Source organism: Macaca fascicularis, chromosome 11 (assembly GCF_037993035.2).
Source record: "Macaca fascicularis isolate 582-1 chromosome 11, T2T-MFA8v1.1".
NCBI lineage: Eukaryota > Metazoa > Chordata > Mammalia > Primates > Cercopithecidae > Macaca > Macaca fascicularis.
In genome coordinates, this window is record NC_088385.1 from 59,282,551 (window position 1) to 59,304,566 (window position 22,016).

Consider the following 22,016-nt stretch of genomic DNA (forward strand, 5'->3'; position numbering starts at 1 on the left):
GAGAGGGAAGAGAAGCAGGACAAGGAATAGGTCTCCAGCAGCAGCTTATATATGGAGAGGATGGGCTGGGCCCAGTCCTGGAAGGTGAGCTTGCAGGTTGGGAAGGGCTGGGCTTTACAAATAGTGAGATCACACCTGGATTAGAAAAGTTATGAAATGCCGAGATTGCATTTTTCACCTCCTTTAGTCAGGGAAAATGTTCCTGCCTCCAGCTTTGACTCGAGATCTCAGCACAATAAGAGCATTCTCAGTTCATGAAGTTGGAGTTAGTCACTGTCTCTAGCAAAGGTTCTGCATGCTAGGCTGTTTATTAACATGCTCCGAGAGCTTTCCTCTTCCCAGTCTGACTTTCTTCCAGCAGATATATTGGAGATCACAAGCACTGTATTGCAAATTCCTTAACAGAAATATTACCGTTTTCCTTGTAATTATTTTTCCTTCTATGTGCAATTTCAAACATGTAGAGTAGCAGAACAACACAATGGGCCTGTATATACCTATTAACTGTTTCCATGATGATTACGTTATGTCCAGTCTTATATCTTGTATATTTCCACCCAATTCCCTTATCAATGTTAAATTTTTTTAAATCCCCAAAATATTTGGGATTTAATTCAATATTAATGCAATATTAATCTCTAAATGATAGGTCTTTAAAAAATATAACTGAAATATTATTTTGTATTTTAAAAGTTTATGTATTTATTAAGTCTTCACCCTCAAGGAGTTGACTCTAATAAAGATGACAAATAACACAAAAGGAGATAGAAGACATCGCCTCTAGTGGCATCACTGAGCTAGAAAGAAAGTAATGCTTGACTAGGAAGAAAAGAGCACAGAGAAGGGATGTAGAGGGGACAGTGGGGAAGGGTAATTTTTTTTTTTAAGACAGAGTCTTGCTCTGTCACCCAGGCTGGAGTGCAGTGGTGCGATCTGGGCTCACTGCAACCTTCACCTCCCAGGTTCAAGAGATTCTCTCACTTCAGCCTCCTGGGTAGCTGAGATTACAGGCGCTCGCCACCAAGCACAGCTAATTTTTTGTATTTTTAGTAGAGATGGGGTTTTGCCATGTTGGCCAGGCTGGTCTCGAACTCCTGACCTCAGGTGATCCACCCGCCTCAGCCTCCAAAAGTGCTGGGATTACAGGCACGAGCCACCACACCCAGCCAATTTATGTATTTATTAACATCAATATGTCTATTCAATTCTCCAATGTCCTTGTTTATTTATTGCCTTATGGTTTACAATTCATTTGTTGATGAGACCAGATTAATTGTCCTGAGTAGTATTTCAGTCTTTGGGGTTTCCTCATTGCTTACTCACAGTGTTTCATTTAAGATGCTACTGTGTCCTCTATATTTCCTGCAAACTGATCATTAAAACTTGAAGCTTAATAAGACTCTCATATATTTAGACTTTCCAGATGTGGATGTAATAGAATGCCTATTTAAATATTGAAAATTGGCCGGGCGCTGTGGCTCACACCTGTAATCCCAGCACTTTCAGAGGCTGAGGCGGGCGAATCACCTGAAGTCAGGAGTTTGAGACCAGCCTGGCCAACATGGTGAAACCCCATCTCCACTAAAAATACAAAAATTTGCCGGTGTGGTGGTGTAAGTCTGTAATCCCAGCTACTACTCCAGAGGCTGAGGTGGGAAGATCCCTTGAACCTGGGAGGCAGAGGTTGCAGTGAGCTGAGATTTCACCACTGCACTCTAGCCTGGGTGACAGAGCGAGACTCTGTCTCAAAAAAATAAATAAAATGAAAAACAAAAATACTGAAAATTGTTATTTACACACTTATTTATATGTTTATAAATTGAATATGTAATAAATGTTTAAGGAGAAAATGCATACTAAAGCCATTCCCCAGTCACACAAACATTTTATGTGGAAGTAAGCACTGTTACCAAGTCCTTGTGTATCCTTCTGGTAACTTTACTTGGATATGTTTCTGAGCTTTTTCTGGGGAATATGTGAGATGTGTGTATTTGTGTGTGTGTGTATATGTGTATGAGAGAGAAGACAGAGGGTGAGAGAGGAGGGGGAGTTTTATATGTAAAGAGTAAGCCCCCTTGAAAAGTACATATAGGTGAATTATAGCAAAAGAGAGAGAGAGGTTTGTCTGTGAGTTTTTTATATTAAATTTCCATACATATATAAAATATTTTAAAATTATATACATATTAAACAATATACATGTATTATCTTCCAATTAAGTTTGTGTTGTCTCTACTTTGCCTTCCAAATCTATTTTTTTCTCTTTATTCTTTTACCACTCTGTGATCTCTTTTTTTCTCTTTGCTTTTCTCCATCTTTTCCTATATGTCAATTACTGTGCCTTCAGCAATATCTTTCTTTCCTCTTTGTGCTGCTTTCAGTTGGTCTTTGTTTCTATTGTTCTTTATTGTTTCAACATATTGTCCCTTAGTTCTCTTATTTTATGGAGGTGATCATTTCATTGAAATTTTTTTGCTAGCATTTTATCGTGCCTTTTTTCTGTTGAACATTCTTTAAGTGCCTTTTTTTGTCTCACTCCTTTCAGTTTTAAATGCATAGATCTTTTGTGGATCCTGGGATGGTTCCTTTCCAACTGGTGCTCATTTTTAATGAGATGAGCATCCTCTGGGGCTAGGGGCTACCATTTACAGGACATATTATGGGAGAAGGGACCAAGGGCATATTCAGGTGGGTTGGAATTCTCATTATGACACAAGGCTGTGTGAATAATTCTTTTAAACATCAATTCAACCAAGCCAACAAAGATCGCTGCAGAGTGGCTCATAAATCACAGGCTCTCTGCTTTCTTTGCCTTACCAACAAAATGATGTCAATGGGCAACAAAATGCTGTCAACATGACTGGGCCACAGGGTGCCCAGATATTTGCTCAAACACTATTCTGGATGTATCCCTTTAGATGCTTCTGTATGAGATTAAAATCTGAATCTGAATTGTTAGACTGAGTAAAGCAGGTTACCCTTCCTAACGTGGGTGGGCCTGTTTAGTCAGCTAAAGGCATAAATATAATACAAAGACTGAGTAAGTGGATAATCTTCCTGCATGACTATCTTCAAACTGGAACATTGGATTTTTGTTTTTATACTGCCCTCAGACTTTATCTAAAATATCTGCTTGTTCTGGGTCTCAAGCCTGTGGTGTTTTGGATTGAAGCTACACCATCAAATCTTTGGAATCCTTGAGATTGAGTCTGGAACTGGAACATCAGCTCTCCAAATTGCCATCTTGGGACTTGTTAACCTCCAAGACAACAACAGCCGATTGTTAATAATAATAATTCTTTCTCTCTTATCTATTAATCAATCAATCATCTATCTATCTATATATGTGTGTGTGTATAACCAAAAGGATATCTCTTTATATATATATGTGTGTGTGTGTGTGTGTGTGTGTGTGTATAAGCTGAACTTCATTAAAATTTCAATGCTTGAGACTTTGCACAAAACACTGCCAAGAGAATGAGAAGTCAAGCCACAGAGTAAGAATATGTTGGCAAAAGACATATCTGATAAAGTACTGTTACCGAAACTATACAAAGAACTCTTAAAATTAACAATAAGAAAAAACCTGGTTGTAAAATGGACCAGAGTGTTTAACAGATGCATAACCAAAGCAGATATACAAATGACAAATAAGCATATGAAAGATGTTCAACATTATATGTCATCAGGTAAGTTAAAATTTAAAAAAACAATGAGATAACACTACATGCCTATTCAAATGTTTAAAATCCAGAGCACTGAGAATACCACATACTGATGAAGATGTGGAACCACAGGAACTCTCATTCATTGCTTGTGGAAATACAAAATGGCATGGCCACTTTGGGAGACAGTTTGGCAGTTTCTCCCAAAACTAAACCTACTTTTACCATACAATTCATTTACTGAACTCATTAGTATTTACCCAAATGAATTGAAAGTATATGCCCATTTAGAAACCTGCACACAGATTGATGTGGTTTGGATTTGTGTCCCCACCCAAATGTTATGTTGAATGGTAATCCCCAATGTTGGAGGAGGAACCTGGTGGGAGGTGATTAGATGTTGGTGGCAAACTTCCCCCTTTCTGTTTGCATGATAGAGTGAGTTCTCATGAGGTCTGGTTGTCTAAAAGTGTGTAGCAGTTTCCCTTTCTCTCTTTCTTCCTTCTGCTGCAGTCACGTAAGACATGCCAGCTTCTCCTTCACCTTCTACCATGATTGTAAGTTTCCTGAGGCCTTCCCAGAAGCAGAGGCCTATAGAGCCTGCATAATTGTGAGCCAATTAAACCTTTTTTCTTTATAAATTATCCAGTTTCAGGTATTTCTTTATAGCAGTGAGAGAAAGGACGAACACACAGATATTTATAGTAGCTTTATTACCAATTGCCCAAACTAGTGTGAAAGGAAAATAAATCTTGGGATCCCCAAATCACTAAGCTAAAGGGAAAAGTCAAGCTGGGAACTGCTTAGGGAACCTGCCTCCCATTCTATTCAGAGTCAACCATCTGTATTCACTGAGATAGACGCATATCTGATTGCTTCCTTTGGAAAGACCAATGAGAAACTCAAAAGAATGCAACTGTTTGTCTCTTAGCTACCTATAACCTGGAAGCCTCCCTCCCAGCTTCAAGTTGTCCCATGTTTCAGACTGAACCAATGTACCGTCTTATATTGATTGATGTCTCATGTCTCCCTAAAATGTATAAAACCAAGCTGTTCCCCAACCATCTTGGGCACATGTTGTCAGGACCTCCTGAGGCTGTGTCATGGTGCACATCCTTAACTTTGGCAAAAAAAAAAAAAAAACTTCCTACATTGACTGAGACCTGTCTCAGATATTTGGGGTTCACACTAGGAAGCAATCAATATGTCTTTTAGTAGGTGGATAGTAAACAAACTGTGGCCTATCAAGACAATGGAATATTCAACGCTAAAAAGAAATGAGCTGTCAAGCCATGAAAAGACATGTAGGAAATTTAGATGCATGTTACCAAGTGAAAAAAGCCAATCTGAAAAGGCTACGTATTGTATGATTCCTGCTAGATGGCATACTTTAGGCACAACTATGAGGACAGTAAAAAGATTATTGGCTGTTCGTGGGGAAGGAAGAATGAATACGCTTAGAATAGAGGATTTTCAGGGTAGTGAAACTAACCTGTATGATACAATAATGGTAGCTAAATGTCATAATACATTGTTCAAAATCCATAAAATGTACAACACTAAGATCAAAACTAATCTGTATGATATAATAATGGTAGATAAATGTCATAATACGTTGTTCAAAATCCACAAGATGTACAACACTAAGAATGAACCCTAATGTAAACTATGAACTTTGGATAATAATGGCATGCCAATGTAGATTCATTGGTTGCAAAAAATATACTTCTCTGTTTGGTGTTGTGAATGGGTGAAGCTCTGAATTTGTATGGGCAGGAGATATATGCTAAATCTTTGTATCTTCTGGACTATTTGGTTGTGAACCTAAAACTGCTCTAAGAAATAAAGATAATATGGTGTGGCTGAGTCCCCAACCAACTCACATCTTGAATTGTAGTTTTCATAATCCCCATTTGTCATGGAAGGGACTCAGTGGGAAGTGATTGGATCATGGGAGTTGATGCTTCCCCGATGCTCTTCTCAAGATAGTGAGTGAGTCTCATGAGATCTGATGGTTTTATAAGCATCTAACATTTCCCCTGCTTGCACTCATTCACTCTCCTTCTGCCCTGTGAAGAGGTGCCTCTGATTGCAAGTTTCCTGAGAACCCCCTAGCCATGCAGAACTGTGAGTCAATTAAACCTCTTTTTTTATGAATTACCCAGTCTCAGATATTTCTTCATAGCAGCAAAAGAAAGGACTAATACAGTAAATTGTTACCACAGAAAGTGGGTTGCTGCTATAAAGATACCTGAAAATGTGGAAGTGATTTTGGAACTGGGTAACAGGCAGAGGTTGGAACAGTTTGGAGGGCTGAGAAGACACAAAAATGTGGGAAAGTTTGGAACTTTCTAGGGACTTGTTGAATGGCTTTAATCAAACTACTGACAGTGATATGAACAATTAAGTACAGGCTGAGGTGGTCTCAGATAAAGATGAGGACCTTGTTGGGAACTAGAGTAAAGGTCCCTCTTGCTATGTTTCACAAAGAGACTGGAGGCATTTTGACCCTGCCCTAGAGATTTGTGGAACTTTAAACTTGAGAGAGATGATTTAGGGTATCTGGTGGAAGAAATTTTTAAGCAGCAAAGCATTCAAGAGGTGACAGAGAATAAAAGTTTGGAAATTTTGCAGCCTGATGATGCAGCAGAAGAGAAAAACCCATTTTATGGGGAGAAATTCAAGCCCTCTACAGAAATTTGCATAAGTGACAAGAAGGTGAAAGTTAATCATCAAGACAATTGGGGAAATGTCTCCAGAGCATGACAGAGACCTTCACAGCAGCCCCTTCCATCACAGGCCCAGAGGCCTAGGAGGGAAAAATGGTTTCCTGGACTGGGCCCAGGGCCCCCCTGCTCTATACAGCCTTGGAACATGGTGCCTTGCATCCCAACTGCTTCAGCTCCAGCTGTGGTTAAAAAAGGTCAAGGTACAACTCAGGCCATTGCCTCAGAGGATGCAAGCACCAAGCCTTGGTGGCTTCCATGTGATGTTGAGCCTGTGAGTTCACAGAAGTCAAAAATTAAGGTTTGGGAACCTCTGCCTAGATTTCAGAGGGTGTATGGAAATGCCTGGATGTCCAGGCAGAAATTAGCTATAGGGGTGAAGCCCTCATGGAGAATCTCTGCCTGGGCAGTGTGGAAGGGAAATATGGGGTTGGAGCCCCAATACAGAGTCCCCACTGGGGTACTGCCTAGTGGGGCTGTCAGAAGCAGGCCACTGTCCTCCAGACCTGAGAATGATAGATCCACTGACAGCTTGTACTGTGTGCTTGGAAAAGCCACAGGCACTCAATGCTAGCCTGTGAAAGCAGCCAGGAGGAGAGGCTGTACCCTGCAAAGCCACAGGGGCAGAGCTTCCCAAGGCCATGGTAGCCCACTTCTTGCATCAGTGTGACGTGGATGTGAGACATGGAGTCAAAGGAGAACATTTTGGAACTTAAAAGTTTAATGACTGCCCTATTGGATTCTGGGCTTGCATGGGGCCTGTAGCCCCTTTGTTTTGGCCATTTTTTCCCACTTAGAATAGGTGTATTTACCCAATGCCTATACTCCCATTGTATCTTGGAAGGAACTAACTTGTGTTTGATTTTTACCAGCTCACAGGTGGAAGGGACTTGTCTTGTCTCAGATGAGACTTTGGACTTGTACTTTTGCATTAATGCTGGAATGAGTTTAGAATTTGGGGGACTTTTGGGAAGACATGATCGTGTTTTGAAATATGAGGACCTGAGATTTGGGAGGAACCAGGGGTGGAATTATATGGTTTGGTTGTGTCCCTACCCAAATCTCATCTTGAATTGTAGTTCCCATAATCCCCACGTATTGTGGGAGGGACTCAGTGGGAAGTGATTGGATCGTGGGGGCAGTTTCCCCCATACTGTTCTCATAACAGTGAGTGAGTTCTCATGAGATCTGATGGTTTTATAAGCATCTGGCATTTCCTCTGCTTGCACTCATTCTCTCTCCTGCTACTCTGTGAAAAGGTGCGTTACACCATGATTGTAAGTTTCCTGAGGCCTCCCCAGCCATGCAGAACTGTGAGTCAATTAAATCCCTTTTCTTTATGAATTTCTCAGTCTTGGATATTTCTTCAAAGCAGGATAAGAATGGACTAATACAAAAGACATGATGGAGGACATCATGGTAAATGAAAAAAGGCAGGTATAGGAATACCACATGACCACACTTACATGTGAAATCTTAAAAAGTCAAATTTCATGGAAATAGAGAACAGAACGATAATTACTAGAGACTGGGTCAAAGGTCTAGAGAATAGAATGATGGTTACTGGAGACTGGGTCAAAGGGTACAAATGGTACAAGCTTTGTCAAAGGGTCAATTAGACAGGAGGAATAAGTCTTGAGATCTGTTTCACAGCAGGGTGACCATAGTAATAACATACTGCACATCTCAAAATAACTAGAAGGGTAAATTTCAAATATTTCACCCTACAAAAAATGACATGAGATGCTAATTTGCCTGTTTTAATCACTCCACATTGTGTGTGTGTCTGTGTATACACATATGTAAACATCATATTGAACTTCATAAATGTATATTCTTACTTTTTCAATTAAAATAATATTAATTTTAAAACAAAAAATTTGTGGGTTTTGGCAAATGTATATCATTATTTCATCACTACAGTTGTTTCACTTATTCACATTGCAAAGATCTATTTTCTTCACATACAATCTTTATTCAGTTTGTTGAAACTAGCCTGCTAGGATTTTTACTGAAATTATGTTAAATCTATACATCAAGTTAGAAAGCATTGACAGCTTAATAATATTGAGTCAATTCAATTAATAATATTGAATATGTAATACTCCTTCATTTATTTACCTCTTAGATTTCTTTAATCATTATTTAGTAGTTTCTACCTACAGCTTCTTTTCTATATATTTTGTCAGATTTATGCCTAAGTACTTAATCTAATTGTGCTATTGTGAATAATATTGATCTTTAATTTCAAATTTCAGTTCTTTATTGCTGGTATATAAGAATGTACTTACTTTTTGGCCAGGTGTAGTGGCTCACACCTGTAATCCCAACACTTTGGGAGACCGAGACAGGTATATTGCTTGAGCCCCATAGTTCAAAACCAGCCTGGGCAATATGGTGAAATCCCATCTATACAATAAATACAAAAAATCAGCCATGCATGTTGGCATGCACCTGTAGTCCCAGCTACTTGTGTGGCTAAGGTGGGAGGCTCACTTGAACCAGGGAGGTCAAAGCTACAGTGAGCTGTGATCATGCCACTGCACTCTAGCTTGGATAATAGAACAAAACTCTGTCTCAAAACAAAAACAAAATTGAAACAAAACCAAAAAAGCAAAGAATGTACTTACTTTTTATAGTAACCTTTTTGAATGCAGTTTTGCCATCTTTGCTGATTATTTCCTGGAAGTTTTTGGCAGATTCTTTAGAATTTTCTACGTAGATTATAATGTCATATGAGAATAAAGACAGTTTTATTTTTTCATTTCTGTCTAACTTTTATTTCTTTTTCACATCTTCTTGCTCTAGTTAGACTTCCAGTACATTATGAGTAACAGTGGGAGAGGACATGCTCGCCTTGTTCTTAGTCTAGGGGAAAAGGGTCCAGTCTCTCACCATTAAGTGTGATGTTATTAGCTGTGGAATTTCTCTAGACATTCTTTCCCAAGTTTAGGAAGTTGTCCCTATTCTTTACTTTCTGAGAGTTAATTTTTTTTTAACTTGAATGAGTGTTAGGTTGTGTTTTATACCTTTTTTGCATCAATTGTTATAATCACTTGATTCTCCTTCTTTGTTCCTTTGATGTAGTGAATTGCATTGATTGATTTTCAATGTTAAACTAGGCTTACATATCTGAAATAAATCCCACTTGTTCGTATTATATAATTCTTTATATACTTGGTTGGATTCATTTTGGTAATATTTTCTTGAACATTTTTGTGTCTATGTTTATAATAGGTATTGATCTGTAGGTTTTCTTTCTTGAAATGTCTTTATCTAGTTTTAATGTAAGTGTTATACCGGCCTCCATATAATGAATTAGAAAGTGCTGCCTTGTTTCTATTTTCTGAGAGAGATTGTAGAGTATTGTTGTCATCTCAGTTTTTAAATGCTCCTAGAGTGAACCAATGAAAATATCCCAATCCTTTCTTTATTGAAAGGTTATATATTATTGTTTCAATTTATCTGATAGATATATGGATATTCTGATTGTCAGTTTATCCTTGTGAGATATTTGGTATTTTGTGTCTTCAAGATTTAGCCCATTTAATCTAAGTTTACAAGTTGTTTATAACATGAAAGTCCTTTAAAATTTTAATTTTAATAGATGAATAATAATTGTACATCTTCATGAGGTACATAGTGATATTTCTATGCATATAATATATAGTGATCAGATCAGGTAATTAGCATATCTATTGTTTCAAACATTTAGCATTTCTTTGTGTTGAGAACTTTCAATATCCTCCTTCCAGCTGTTTGAAACTAGATACATTGTCAACTATAGTCATCCTACAGTGATATAGAACACTAGAACTTATTCCTCCAAAGTAGCTATAATTTTACCTCTTTTAACAAATCTGTCTCTATCCCACCCTTCCTCCTACCCTTCCTATCCTCTAGTATCCTCTGTCCTACTTTTCACTTTTCTAAGATCAAGTTTTTTAAGCTTCCACATATGAGCAAGAATGTGTGGTGTTTAACTTTCTGTCCCTGGCTTATTTCACTTAAGATAATATCTTCCAGTTCCATTCATGTTGCCATGAATGACAAGATTTCACTCTTTATTATGGCTGAATAGTATTCCATAGTGTGTATATACCACATTTTCTTTATCCATTCATCTGTTGTTGGACACCTAGGTTGATTCTGTATCTTGACTATTGTGAATAGTGCTGCAATAAACATGAGGTTCAAATATCTCTTTGATATCATGATTTCCTTTCCTTTGGATAAATTCTCAGTAGTGAGATTGCTGGATCATATAGTAGTTCTATTCGTAGTGTTTTGGGAGCCTCCATACTGTTCTCCATAGTTGCTGTGGTAGTTTACATTCTCACCAGCAATGTATGAGAGTTTTCTTTTCTCTGCATCCTTGTCAGCTTTTTTTTTTTTTTTTTTTTTTTTTTTTTTTTTTTTGTCTTTTTGATAATAACCATCCTAACTGGGGTGAGATGATAGCTCATTGTAGTTTTGATTTGCATTTCCCTGATGATTAGTGATGTCGAACATTTTATCATATGTTTGTTTGCCATTCGTATGTCTTCTTTAGATAAATGTCTGTTCAGATCACTTGCCAATTTTTAAATTGAATTGTTTGCTGTTTTGCTGTTGAGATGTTTGAGTTCCTTATATATTCTGGATACTGTTGGATGAAGACTCAACAAATATTTTAGTCTCATTCTGTAGGTTGTCTTTTCACTCTGTTGATTGTTTCTTCTGCAGTACAGAAGCTTTTCAGTTTTATACAATCCCATTTGTTTATTTTTGCTTTCATTGCCTGTGCCTTTGAGGTCTTATTTATAAAATATTTCCCAGACCAATGTTCTGAAGTGATTCCCTTATGTTTTCTTCTGTAGTTTTATCATTTTGGGTCTTACATTTAGCTCTTTCATTCATTTTGAGTTGATTTTTATATAAAATGAGAGGTAGGACTCTAGTTTCATTCTTTTGCATATGGATATTCAGTTTTCCCAGCACCATTTATTGAAAAGGTTTTTTTTATCCCTAACAAGTGTTGTTGAAAACTTAGTCGAAAATCCGTTGGCTATAGATATGTAGATTATTTCCTGGGTTCTCTATTCTGTTCCATTGATCTCTGTGTCTGTTTTTATGCCAGTATCATGCTATTTTTCTTACTACAGCTTTGTGATATATTTTAACATCTTGTAGTATAATAACTTCAGCTTTGCTCTTTTTGATCAGGATTGCTTTGGTTATTGGGCATCGGGTGGTGGTCTTTTGTGGTTCCATACAAATTTTAGAATTTCTTTTCTATTTCTGTAAAGAACTTCATTGATATTTTGACAGGGATTGCATTAATCTGTAGATTGCTTTGGGTAGTATTGTCATTTTAACAATATTAATTTTTCCAATCCATGAGCATGGGATATCTTTCCATTTGTATGTATGTTCTTCAGTTTATTTCATCAGAGTTTTGTGGTTTTCCTTGCAGAAGTTTCTCACCTTCTTGGTTAAATTTATTCCTGGAAATTTTATTTCATTTTTATAGTTATCGTAAATGGGATTGCCTTCTTGATTTTTTTTAGCTAGCTTTGTTTTTGGGTTTAGAAATGCTACTGGTATTTGTTTATTAATTTTGTATCCTGCAACTTTACTGAATTTGTTTATCAATTCTAAGCATTTTTGTAGTCTTTACGTTTCTCTATATAAAATATTATGTCATCTGCAAACAGGGAAAATTTGACTTCCTCCTTTCCAGTTTGGATGCCCTTTATTTCTTTTTGTTGCCTAATTGCTCTAGTTAGGACTTCCAATACTATGTTGCATGAAAGTGGTGAGAGGACATCCTTGTCTTGTTCCAGTTCTTAGAGGAAAAACGTTCAGCTTTTCCTTGTTTAGTAAAATGTTAGCTATGGGTTTGTCCTATATGGACTTTATTATATTGAGATACTTTCCTTCTATACCTAATTTATTAAGAGTTTTTATTGTGAAGGGATGTTGAATTTTATCAAAAGTTTCTCTGTATCTGTTGAGGTGATCATACGGCTTCTGTCCATTCTATTAATGTGATGTATGACATTTAATCATATGTTGAACCATCTTTGCATTTCTGGGATAAATGCCACTTGATTATGGTGTATTCTCTTTTTGATGTGTTGTTGGATTTGGTATGCTAGTATTTTGTTGAGAACTTTTGCCTCTGTGTTCATCAGGGATATTGGCCTTTAATTTTCTTTTCCATGTTGTGTCCTTATCTGGTTTTGATATCAGGATTATACTGGCCTTGTAGAATGAGTTAGGAAGAATTTCCTCTGCTTCAATTTTTTTGGAATAGGTTGAGAAGAGTTAATATAGAGACAAGTTTATAGCAATAAGTGCCTACATCAAAAAACTAGAAAGGTTTCCAATAAACAACCTAATGTTGTACCTCGAGGAACCAGAAAAACAAGAATGAACCAAACCAAAAATTAGTAGAAGGAAATAAATAATAAAGATCAGAGCAGAAATAAACCAAAATGAGATTAAAAAATACCAAAGATCAAGGAAACAAAAAGCTGATAAACAAAACTGACAAACTATTAACTAGACTAAGAAAAAAGAGACGACGCAAATAAAATCGGAAATGAAAAAGGAGACGTCACAATGGATAACACAGAAATACAAAGGATCACTAGTGACTACTTACGAACAACTATATGCCAATAAATTTGAAAACCTAGAGGAAATGGGTAAATTCCTGGACACAAACACCTACCAAGATTGAACCAAGAAGAATTAGAAAACCTGAACAGATCAATAATAGGTAATGAGGTTGAATCAGTAATAAAAAGTGTTCTAACAAAGAAAAACCTAGGAGCAGATGGCCTTACTACTGAATTATACTGAACATTTAAAGAAGAATTAGTAACAATTCTTCTCAAACTAAGCTATCAAATTTCCGATAGAGTTGTTTGTAGTATTTCTTTATTGCATTTTTAATGTCCATGCGCCATAAGATTTTAATTTTATTTAAACCTATATGGATAATTTGTAACTTCCTTTTGCTGTATTGCTATATTCTAGATAATTTTTCTTGTCAATTATTTTCTTTTTCATTATTTCTCAATGATACATATATATGTGGTAAGAGTGCTTAGATTTTGGAAGTCAGTCTTCACCTTTCTGCTGTCAGGAAAGTTCTGGAGAGAATGTGAGGAAGTGCCAGTGTGAGAAGCTTCCCATATTGCTGGGGGAACTTTTGGAGATGAACACTGTTGGATACCAATACAGCAGGATCCAGAAACACCAGTACAATCCAAGTAAATTTCTTCAGTGATATGAGAATCTTAGAGTTAGGAAGATAATTGTCACTCATGGAGGCAACAAGGACTGAAGTGGCCCTGAGACAGGACAAGTCAATAGACCAACCTTGAACCTCATTCTGAGTTTTCCCTTCCCCATTCATAGAAGTTAAACCAGGAGAGTTCACACCAAAGAGAGGAATAGGACCTTCTCTTCTGAGCAACATGGATTTAGTTTCTTAGGATCTCTATCAGAGCCTTAGGCCCAATATCTGTGGATCTCTATCAGAGCCTTCTCCTATGAGAAGAAGAAAATTTTCCTCTTCTACTGTCTTCACTCTTCAGGGAATAAGCAGCTGGGAGTTTTGGCCTGAGTCTTTGAGCTTGAATGTCTCCAACTTTTCCCTGTTGTGAAGATTCTTGTGATGCACATCCATGTGCGTACACCTTTCTGAATTTGTTCTATTTCCTCAGGATACATTTCTAGAAGTACAATTACAGTTCAGTGTGTGCACATTTTAATTATGCTTGATACATGTTGTCAGGCAAGTTTCTTGCTCATGAGGGCAATTATAATGATTAATCACATATCTGATTCTTTTGTCAAATGACTTGCTCTAGTTGGCCAAGAATATGTTTCTTAACTGGACAATTAGGCTGAGCCCTGGCATAAGGGGAAAAGTGATCCTGGAAACCAAGGCAGAGGGAATGGGATGCTAGTTCCTAGTATGGACAGTTAGAGTGGATAATACTGGTGGACCAGATGCCTCCCACTCCATTTGCCAAAAGTTTAGATGGAATTTAATCTAGAAACACACTCCAAATGTCACGATACTAAGCTGAAGTTTGATGACCCTCTCTAAAGGAGGTGAGTTATGTATATAAAGAATGGATTATCTTTTAAAAATAAATATTCATTTATCTGATAAAAAAGTTTAAGCCCAAAACTTGGGTCCCAAAGCAAGGCAAAGTAAAAGAATACATTGTATTCTAAATCTGCTTTATTTAGCGATTGCAAAGAGCGAACAGCACAGAAATTATCACAGAGATACAGGCTTTGTACATCATAGGACTAGTCACTTGTGCTTTCATGGATACTGCAGGGGTGTGGGTTCACAAACTTGCAAGGAAGAGAGTTTGGGAACCAGTGAAAAGTAAGTGGAAGTTGTTCTGAAATAAGCCCCAGGCAATTTTCTGCAATGAAAAGGATCAGATATCATTTTCTTATCATGCTCAGCCTCAGAGATAGAACACCGGAGGCAAGAAATTAATAATTTAGTAACAAAATGAAGCTCCAGTGGTGATTACATCATGATGTAAAATCAGAGGTTGATCTGATGGTGAGCAATGGGTGCTCAAATGGGGCTGGTATAGACAGAGAGAAGTGAGGGCACTAAGCATCCATCCCCAGCTCTACCTGGGAGAGCAGGGGAGACTGGAGGCCACGAGAGGACAGGCAGCCTGAGGAGAGGGCTCTGCAGCCAGAGAGGGGCCTGAGAACTGTGGGACTGAGAGCTGGTGGCAGCACTTCAGTGCTTGTAGCTCTTCCTGCTGGAGGAGGAGGTGGTGGTGTACTTGATGGTGGAACTGCCGCCTCCAACAGAGCTGAGGCCACCCCCAATGGCTCTGCCGCTGCTGGAACTGAAGCCACCTCCAACGCCAAGACCACTGCCATAGGAGTAGCTGCTTCCTCCACCCAGGCCTAAGCCACTGCCGACACCACTGGCACCGCCATAGCCACTGGAGACGGTGGATTGTACCACAGCTGTGGTGGGGAGGGGACAAGGGCACAAGAAGCCACGGTGAGCTCATCTTGTCAGCCTGAGCCCAGTCAGAAGAGTGCAAGGGCAGGGGAGGAAGGCAAGCAAAGGTACTTACAGATGTTGACTTGTCCAACGCCTTCGCCATTCAGCCTGTGGAGAGGAACACAGGGAGGGTGAGACCTCAGAGAGCCCTTCTTTCCCTGGACCAGTGTGGGCAGCCTCGGTGTGTAGAAGAGTCCATGGGAAACAGCTCTTTTAGTTTTCTCTCAAGAAAAGCAATTATGGCCATGGGCAGTGCACCCTAGAGTTGTGCTCAGTGCCAGGCACCTTGAAGATGGACTCAACTGTTGGAGGAAGCCGCGTCAGTTACCCACCTGCACTCCTCGCCCTCCAGCAGCTTGCGGTAGGTGGCAATCTCCACGTCCAGGGCCAGCTTCACGTTCATCAACTCCTGGTACTCCTTCAGCAGCCGGGCCAGGTCCTGCTTGGCCTTCTGCAGGGCATCCTCCAGCCCTTCCAGCTTGTTCTTGGCATCCTTGAGTGCCATTTCCCCACGCTGCTCAGCATCAGCAATGGCGGCCTGCAGGCTGGCACACTGGAAGAGGAAAGAAATAGAAGGAACTTATCATCCAGTCTTTCAGAGGAGACTAAACCTGGCTGGTTCTTTTCTAGTGAAGAAGGGCTCAGGGGCCCAGAATTGATGGTGAATGAGCTCTGACTCTTCCTGTCTATTGTTTTTTTATTTTACAGTTTTTGTCCAGTCTGGTTCATTTGAAAAAAAAAAACAAAACTCATAACCCTTTTTGTGAACGACTCTGCGGGAGAATGTGGATATTTACTACTGGGAGACACTGCAGTGGACATAGGCACTGGAAGAAATGGACCTGCTGGTTTGTTTGGATTGTTGCCTCCACAGTCAAATCAAGACCACTTATGATTACCTCATATAGATGCCACACTAACATACACGAAATTAAGACCATCCTGAAGTGAGGTGATGAGTCTTCATATAAGACTGCTGAGACCTTGCCTTCCTCCCACTCAGAATCTCTCATCTACTTGGGTAACACTTTTTTGTCCTTCGCCCTTCCTCTACTCTCTCTTTTTTCTTGAGTCTCGAGCAGATTTAAAACAACGTTCCTTGTGCTTTCTTACCTGCCCTTTTCTTTTTCAATTTGTTCCTTTGCAGTTTCCAAGTCAGTCTTCCTATGGAAATACATCCAATTCCTTCCAAGCTTGTCCAACCTATAGCCCACGGGCCACATGCAGCCCAGGATGGTTTTAAATACAGCCCAACACAAATACTTAAACTTTCTTAATACATTATGAGAGTTTTTTTCTTTTTCTTTTTCTTTTTGAGACAGAGTTTTGCTCTGTCACCAAGGCTGGAGTGTAGTGGCGTGATACCGGCTCACTGCAACCTCCGCCTCTGCGGCTCAAGCGATTCTCCTGCCTCAGCCTCCTGAGTAGCTGGGACTACAGGCACGTTCCACCATGCCTGGCTAATTTTTTTGTATTTTGAATAGAGGCAGTGTTTCACCATGTTGGTCAGGCTTGTCTCTCACTCCTGACCTCATGATCCACTAGCCTCAGCCTCCCAAAGTGCTGGGATTACAGGCATGAGCCAACAGACAAGACTGTACGTTTTTTGTTTTGTTTTAGTTTATCAGCTATTGTTTGTATTAGTGTATTTTATGTGTGGCCCAAGATAGTTCTTCTTATTCCACTGTGACCCAGGGAAGCCAAAAGATTGGACACTCCTGATGTAAACCATGTTTTTGCAGCTCTGAGCACCCTGACTGGTTCTCTCACCTGTTTGTGTCATGCCCTAGGTAGGATCCGTGTCTCCTAACCAGTGGGTACCCACTAAGGGTAGGAACTGATAGTCTCCTCTCCCTGGTTTTCATTAGTTCCAGGGGGATTTTCCCTAATATAATGGCTGATGACTGCCTGAGGAAATGACAAGAAAATGCTTCGGTCCTCCATTGCCCTTCACCTTACCTGCTTCTTGACGTGGTCGATCTCAGATCTCAGCCTCTGGATCATGCGGTTGATCTCAGCAATCTCCTGCTTGGTGTTGCGCAGGTCGTCCCCATGTCTGCCCGCTGTGATCTGCAGCTCCTCGTACTGCAGTCCAGAGGTGGAGAGAGAGACAGTGTCTACGGGTTCTTACCTGGCTAGCGATGACTTTCACTTGTGTATCATGCATGTCATGAAGTGAACCTAATGGCTTCTCCCCAAGGAACTTGAGGAAAAGCTGATGTTATGTGGTGGGTGGATACTAAACACTGGAGTCACAGACCATCCTCATTATGGCACCATTGCCTGCTTAGTTTCTTTAGGGAGTAGAAATTTTCTGTACCATTTTCTAAAAGTCAGCAATCAGGATGAAGCTAAAGGCAGAGATGACTAGGTCCTTCCCTATGGTAGTTTTCCTCCTGCATTGGGCTCGTTTTCCTCCTTGACTTGGGATAAGTTTCGCAAATGTCTACTCTAATAGTGCAGGTGCACGTCCTGTGAGAGGACCCTGGCTTCCTGTAAGGGGATGTCCCCAATGAAGTCTGCAGTTCTCTGGCATTCAGGGCTGGACACAGGGATTCCTCAGCGGCTGCCCACCCTCTGCTCACCTTGGTCTGGTACCAGGACTCGGCCTCAGCCCGGCTCCTCTGAGCAATCTCCTCGTATTGGGCCTTGACCTCAGCGATGATGCTGTCCAGGTCCAGGTTGCGGTTGTTGTCCATGGACAGCACCACGGATGTGTCTGAGATGTGGGTCTGCATCTGGGACAGCTCCTGCAGAACAGAAGGTCATAAGATCAACTTCACTTCTGACATTTACAGAGATACCCAGCCCTATACATCTTCTCCCCTTTGCAGACCCCATCAGAGTAAACAGAAGGATGGTGGAGATGCTTACTGCTTCATACAAGGCTCTCAGGAAGTTGATCTCGTCTGTGAGAGTGTCTGCCTTGGCTTGCAGTTCAACCTTGTTCATGTAGGCAGCATCCACGTCCTGGGGAAAGAGCCAACAACCTGGAGTTACCTGAGCGCAGCTTCCCAATCTACCCATCTTCTAGTCCCCCTACTGATTCTCCTCTCCCAGGTGAGTGATGACACAGAACCACTTCTGTCCTTCTAAGTGAATTTGAACCCCTGACTTCATCTGCTCACCTTCTTCAGAGTCACAAATTCATTCTCTGCTGCTGTGCGCTTGTTGATTTCATCCTCATATCTGCAGGAAGGAAGGCATGGAATATATTAGAGCCAGTGGGTAGGATGAAACAGAAAAGCAGCCTGGGATCCAACATTTTCCAAAATGGAATATATTCTAATTGAGCTTTCCTGCCACAGAGCACCTAAGGGACGATTTTTGCTTCTCCTAAATTTGTCACTTCTTTAATCTCGCCATCCTCTCATAGCCATTTGTGGTTCTTGCAGGTTTGCTCCTAGGGACTAATTTGTGCTTTCCGTTTCCATGGACATGGGTTGTTAGGAATGCCACCCCCATCTGGCCCTGGTCACCCAATGGTCTTGAAGTGTGTGCTGCAGGAAATTGAGTCCATTTCTCCTATTTAACTCACTTGTTCTTGAAGTCCTCCACCAGGTCCTGCATGCCTCTGAGCTCCGAGTCCAGGCGGCCCCGTTCCCCAACGATGCTGTCCAGCTGCCTCCTGAGGTTGTTGATGTACTGCTCGAACAATGGCTCCAGGTTCTGCCTCACGGTCTTGGTGCCCTGCTCCTGCAGCAGGGTCCACTTGGTTTCCAGAACCTTGTTCTGCTGCTCCAGGAACCGCACCTGGAGGGGAAGCAAGACGGTCATTTTCCAGGCAAAGGAAGGAAGAAAAAGTGTCTGATACCTGGTTTACTGGCAGGTCCAGGAGGTCCCCATGGTGCTGGGCTACTACAGTGCATGTAGAGAAGCTCAGGCTGGGCTCTGCTCCCCCAATCCCTTCTCCTTTGCACCCCACCAATCTCACTAGAGAAATTGTCCCACGGACCTTTGAGATGTTCTCACTCTCTAAGTTACTGAACATATTAGTGAGTTTCAACATGTCTTTTCCTTCCTTTCCCAGCCACAACCACAAACATAGTTATAAAATATTATTCATCTGATAAATTTTACACAGTTTTTATTACTGATAGGACCTCAGTTAGAAGATGTGTTAAATGTTGCCCAGTGATTCGATTCCAGTCTCATTACCCATTTGTGCAAGTGTCTCCTCTGAAACATCCTGATGTTATGGTCATTCTTTGTTTTGAGGATTAATTAACATTTCCACATAACGTGTAAGTGTCTGAAGTCTCTTTTTTCTTAATCTAGCCAAAATATCCTTTTTTGTTTCCAATTTTTTTTCATCTTACCCAGACCACAGAGTGTAATTTACTAGCCCGTGTACTCCTGGCATTTTCTTAGATACTTCAGAGGGAAGAGTTACCCTACTCCACTCTCTGATGGCATCATCTGTGCTACAGGGTTATGAAAAGCTATGGCTCTCCCTAGGCAGGAGTGAGAACCAATCCGGAGATCCCATGTGGGAGTGATGCCCATCCCTGATACCTGCTGTGCACGGGCAGCCACTTGCACTGAGTCCCCTTCTCCCTCCCTCCTAGGTCTCCCTGGCAAGAATGTGTTGGTCCTCTGGTCTGGGGACCCTGAAGTGCCCCGTGGAGGGCATGGCCCTGGCTCACCTTGTCGATGAAGGAGGCGAACTTGTTGTTGAGGGTCTTGATCTGTTCACGCTCCTCGGCCCGCACTCGCTGGATGGTGGGGTCGATTTGCAGGTTGAGGGGAGTCAGGAGACTCTGGTTGACGGTGACCTCTTGGATGCCTCCAGGGGGGCACACAGGGAAGCCCGGGCCCCCAAAGCCACCAGCAAGGCCGGCTCCACCACCCAGACCAAAGCCAATGCCGGCTCCACCACCGAAACCAAATCCACTCCCGGCGCCACCAAAGCCATAGCTGCCTCCGGCTCTGCTGCCATAGCCGCCACCGATGGCACAGCTGCCCCCTCCAATGGAGATCCTCTTGGAGCCCCCCAGGCCATACAGGCTGCGGCTGCCAAAGCCAGCTCCTCCACATGCGCCACCCAGGCCACCACTGCCCCTGGAGCGGGACACGGAGACGCTGCTGAAGCCAGAGCGGCTGACCCCTGGGAGCCTGGCTGAGCCGGCACTGAAGCCCCTGCGGCTGCTGCTGTGGCTCCTGATGGTGGTGGATGTGCTGGCCATGGTTCCAGGAGATGAGAGAGCTGAGGAGAGCGTGAGAGGCTGGAGGTGAGAGGGAAGAGAAGCAGGACTAAGAATCAGGCTCCGGGCAGCAGCTTATATATGGAGAGCATGGGCTGGGCCCAGTCCTGGAAGGTGAGCTTGCAGGTTGGGAAGGGCTGGGCTTTACCAACAGTGAGATCACACCCAGTTTCTAGAAAGGTATGAAATATGAAGATTGCTTTTTGGCTTCCTTTAGTCATAGAGAAATTCTCCTGCCTTCCAGCCTTGACTTGATCCTAACGCAATAAGCCTGGGTATACATTCACTGAAGTCATGAGTTAGTCATGTCCTCAAACAAAGGAGACAAGGAGCTGATCTGTGATAATTGTCCCCTCCTTCTTCTTCATCAGACACTCCCTGTGTGCCCCCTTCCCACACAGGTTTTCTCCTCCACTGGCACCAGCCTCACCCACTGAGTGGGATCCTTCCTGAGGGCGTATGGGCATTTGCCCGATGGCCTGAGCAAGAAGTGGCCTGTTGTGTTTTTTCCATTGCATTTGGACCAGTTCTTCTGGAGCTCCTGGCTGTCCTCCCTGGCATCCTGGACATAGGAATGGGGTCTACTTTGGAGATCTAACCCTCCTTTGTCAGGCAAGAGGGACAGAGGTGTTGAGTCTTTACACTGTAGCAGCAGCATTTGCTCTGTGTGCTGTGTGATCACCTGCCCATGTGGCGTTTACCTAAGACAATGGGAGAAGACATTGCCCACGGTGCCCAGAGACCTCACATCTGCAAGGAGTTTCTTTCCATGTCTGCACCTCCCTCTCCAGTGCTTGCTTTCCCATTGAGCTTAGTCTCATGTAAATCTGCCTTTCCAGCTGAAATTCATAGACACCTTCTCCCTGCTGTTTTGGAATATTTACATAGAGCTTAATTTAAACAACTGAAAATGAGTGGAACAAAAATCATTAAGGAATTCACTGGATTTTTATTCCCACAGATTTTGACATTTCTTAAGAATCAAGAGTCAGACCGTTGAATGGGGTGTGTAGGGAAAGTCGAGGGGCGTATGGAAGCAGTGAATCATAAAAATGTGCCCTTACAAGTGTGATGATGTAACATGTCAATTCCACATTTTAATTTCTGATCTCAGTGCTTGAAATCTCAAATCCATATGCACCTTCTGAGAGGGTGGGCAGACCGTCAAAGGTGAGTGTGCTTGGTTTAGAGAGGAATGAGCTTCACTTTGTCCAGTCCATGCATGAAGCACTGTGTATGAGGAGAATGGAGAGCAATCCTGGGCAATCTTGTTCTGTGAGAACCTATGGATAAATGAGCAACCGTAGGAGGAAGGACAAACTCCCACGCTAAGAAGAGCCTCAGGAAAGCTCTTGTTACTATTTTAAAAGCA

General features: G+C 41.3%; 1 protein-coding gene across 1 annotated transcript; it reads right to left on the reverse strand.

The window, feature by feature from the left end:
- Nucleotides 1–14,618: 14,618 nt before the first annotated feature.
- Nucleotides 14,619–20,695, reverse strand: KRT6A (keratin 6A). The gene is made up of 9 exons (XM_045366516.2): nucleotides 20,087–20,695; nucleotides 18,979–19,193; nucleotides 18,569–18,629; nucleotides 18,315–18,410; nucleotides 18,026–18,190; nucleotides 17,400–17,525; nucleotides 15,773–15,993; nucleotides 15,514–15,548; nucleotides 14,619–15,400 (listed from the first exon to the last, which is right to left on the reverse strand). The coding sequence occupies exons 1-9, from the start codon at nucleotides 20,624–20,626 to the stop codon at nucleotides 15,165–15,167; spliced, it is 1,695 nt and encodes a 564-aa protein (XP_045222451.1). The 5' UTR covers nucleotides 20,627–20,695; the 3' UTR covers nucleotides 14,619–15,164.
- Nucleotides 20,696–22,016: the final 1,321 nt, after the last annotated feature.